A 3,245-nucleotide genomic window follows, 5' to 3' on the forward strand; every position below is an offset into this window, starting at 1 on the left:
CATTGATGTTTCTATCTCTCTTTCCCTCTTCCTTCCTCTCTGAAATCAATAAAATATATTTTTAAAAACAGTTACATTTAGCTAATATGTACTCTGTGGTTAGGGCTACCATGGTTGCATCTGGTACTGAACATGTAGAGTTTTTTCCCTTGTTATTATTCCCTAAACAGTACAGTATAAAAACTATATACATAGCATTTACATTGTATTAGGCATTATATGTAATCTAGAGATGACTTAAAGTATATAGAAGGATGTGTACAGGTTATATGCAAATACTATGCCATTTCATATAAGGGACTTAAGCATCTGAAGATTTTGGTACCCCGGGGGTCCTGAAATCGATTCCCTGCAGTTACCAAAGTATACCAAGGGATGACTGAATACACTTAAAAAAAATTGATTTCCAAGAGAGGAAGGGAGAGGGAGAGAGAGAAATATCAATGATGAGAGAATTATTGATCGGCTCCCTTCTGCACACCCTACACCGGGGATCGAGCCTGCAACCCAGGCATGTGCCCTAACCCGGGATCGAACTGTGACCTCCTGGTTCATAGGTCGACGCTCAACCACTGAGCCATGTAGGCTGGGCTGTATACACTCTTTTAAATGTAGTTTGCTGTAAAGACACCCCTCCTCTCAGTGCTGGGAGTAAGGCAGCATTTCCTATGAAATGTTCACACTCACTGAACAACCCACTGACTAGATCAGTGGTTCTCAACCTTCCTAATGCCGCGACCCTTTAATACAGTTCCTCATGTTGTGGTGACCCCCAATTTCATTGTTACAAATTGAACATAATTAAAGCATAGTGATTAATCACAAAAACAATATGTAATTATATATGTGTTTTCCGATGGTCTTAGGCGACCCCTGTGAAAGGGTCGTTCGACCCCCAAAGGGGTCGCGACCCACAGGTTGAGAACCGCTGGACTAGATGTTACCCCCTGGTGCCGTGGTGGGCAAACTGCAGCTGGCAAGCCACATGTGGCTCTTTGGCCCCTTGAGTGTGGCTCTTCCTAAGCCTTAGGAGTACCCTAATTAAGTTAATAACAATGTACCTACCATATAGTTTAAGTTTAAAAAATTTGGCTCTTAAAAGAAATTTCAATCGTTGTACTGTTGATATTTGGCTCTGTTGACTGAGTTTGCGACCACTGCCCTGGGGTGATAGTGCATTTACTCTTGAGGCCAGCTAGATAATGCCTGTTGATTAAGATCTCAACCTACAACCTCTGTCATCAAAGTACTGGTTGGGGATGAGACTGAGATTTGACAGTATTACTTACAAACGGGGGCACCTCTGCCGAAGAAGAGTAAGAATAATGAGTTTTGCAGGTATGGCATACTAGGCACCAATAAACGCTGGTTCTCAGGTGGGAACACAAAATGGTGGGAAATGCTTAAAATGGTCGCTCTACCCCGCTAAACGCCCGCACTCCTCAAGCCCCTGCCCCACGCGAGGAGAGTGGGGAACAACTCCGATGAGGTCTTGAAATACCCCGAGCAAAGCGGTGGCGGCTAATGCCTACAGTCCAGAACCAGACACTTCCGGGTGAGTGCGACCTTCGACCTCGGCCTAAGGAAGCGCTCCTTCACGCCCAGAGGACTCTACCGCCCTCCCCAGGCTAAGCTTGGCCCAGCCCAGCCTCCGTAGTTCCTCACAGTCGCGCAGTTCCCGCCCCAGAAATATCGCGAGCTTTCCGAGTTCCCCGTACCTTCCCATCATCCCCCTGTGCTCCCGGCCTTTCCCTCTTTGGTTTAGTTCCAGTTAGGGCCGCTCGGGTAGTAGTTTGTAGTTCGAGGTGCAGTTCCGCGAGTGACGCAGGCGCTGCGCGAGCGGCGCGCGCCGACCGCTCATCCTCGACTGCCCCGCTCTCATCGCGTCTCCTCGGCCCCGTAGCTGAGAGCCCGAATCTCCCTCTCACCTTCTTCCCGGTCCTCACCGCGCGCCCGAGGCAAGGGGCGGGCCCAGGTCTCCCAAAGAACCAGTACGTCGGAGTGCGAGACTAACGGTCGCGACCCTCCCAGGTGGGGGATGGGAGGGGCCTGGGAGCCGGGGCTGAGGCAGGAGGGAGGGACAGGCGCCCGGAGCCGATGGCAGGGTGGGGGGGGTGGGCGGGGGAGTGGAGTGTGGGGGCGGTCCGCCCGCCGGGGAAGACCTAGGATGGCGGGGACCGCAGACGGCGGCCTTTGCGGGAAGAGGCGGGTGTGCTGCTCCAGAGGGGCGAGCCTTTCCTCTTCTCGTCGTTGCCCAACACCCTGAGCACCCCTGTCTGGGCCCCAGGCCCCCTTTGACGGCGCCATGGGTGACAGTGATGACGAGTACGACCGAAGACGCAGGGACAAGTTCAGGAGAGAGCGCAGCGACTATGACCGTTCGCGGGAGAGAGATGAGAGACGTCGAGGGGACGACTGGAATGACCGGTAAGACCCTTTCCCTCCGTTTTGTCCTCCGTCTCATTCTGCTGCACTCCACCCTCATTGCCTTTCCTTTTTCGTTTGAGGAGGGCAAACTCTGAAATCGTTCATACTTGATTGTTTCATGGGGTTCGTCAAACCTAGTTGCTATTGGCCAAAGATTATTGAAATATCCAGAAGATCAAAGCAATAGGACTAAGAGTTTGAGTATGGAAAAGCAATATTTATAAATGTACTTGAAACGTGTGCATGTTGCTGTGTGTAAATTATACTTCAGAAAGGTTGGCTCAGACAAAGTAGCATAGAGTTGATTTGAGTGGCGAGGTGGTCGGACCAGTTCCCTGGCAGGAGATAAAGTCAGAAAGGTCTTTGGACAGTGATGGTTGAGTTCGACTGTGATGGGGCTAGGTCTGATTCGCCAGTGATTAGCTTTCTGGGATATTCTTGAGTTAATGATAGGTCGGGTGGCTTTCATTAAGAAACATGTGATGTGACTTCAAAAAAAAAAAGATTAAGGGAAACTGTGGGAGATTTTGTTTTTTAAATATAAGAGGTGTCACCAATATCTAATAGCTGATGGCAGTGGCTCCATTTGGAAACATTACCAGAAAAAAAGTTTTTGCTGACTTATTGTGATAACAAATCATTCGGTCTGTAAGTCGGAGTGTCTCTCTTCACTGTAGAGACTCTGGCACTTTGTTTTCTTTGGTTATTTTCTTTTTTTTTATATACTTTATTGATTTTTTACAGAGAGGAAGGGAGAGGGATAGAGAGTTAGAAACATCGATGGGAGAGAAACATCGATCAGCTGCCTCCTGCACACC

General features: G+C 49.1%; 1 protein-coding gene across 7 annotated transcripts in view; it reads left to right on the forward strand.

Moving 5' to 3' along the window:
- The first annotated feature begins 1,718 nt into the window (after positions 1–1,718).
- SRRT (serrate, RNA effector molecule) overlaps positions 1,719–3,245 on the forward strand; it is a 14,695-nt gene continuing 13,168 nt past the window's right edge. For 2 of the 7 annotated variants that reach the window (XM_005879116.2, XM_014550140.1), the window contains exons 1-2: positions 1,720–2,031; positions 2,288–2,427. In XM_005879116.2, coding sequence (XP_005879178.1) covers positions 2,306–2,427 — 122 coding nt within the window. In that variant the 5' untranslated portion in view covers positions 1,720–2,031; positions 2,288–2,305. Of the gene's footprint in view, positions 2,032–2,258; positions 2,428–3,245 lie in introns of all 7 variants that reach the window. The other 5 variants (XM_014550142.1, XM_014550136.1, XM_005879115.2 and 2 more) reach the window with 5 other exon arrangements.

This window comes from Myotis brandtii, unplaced genomic scaffold, assembly GCF_000412655.1.
Source record: "Myotis brandtii unplaced genomic scaffold, ASM41265v1 scaffold583, whole genome shotgun sequence".
NCBI lineage: Eukaryota > Metazoa > Chordata > Mammalia > Chiroptera > Vespertilionidae > Myotis > Myotis brandtii.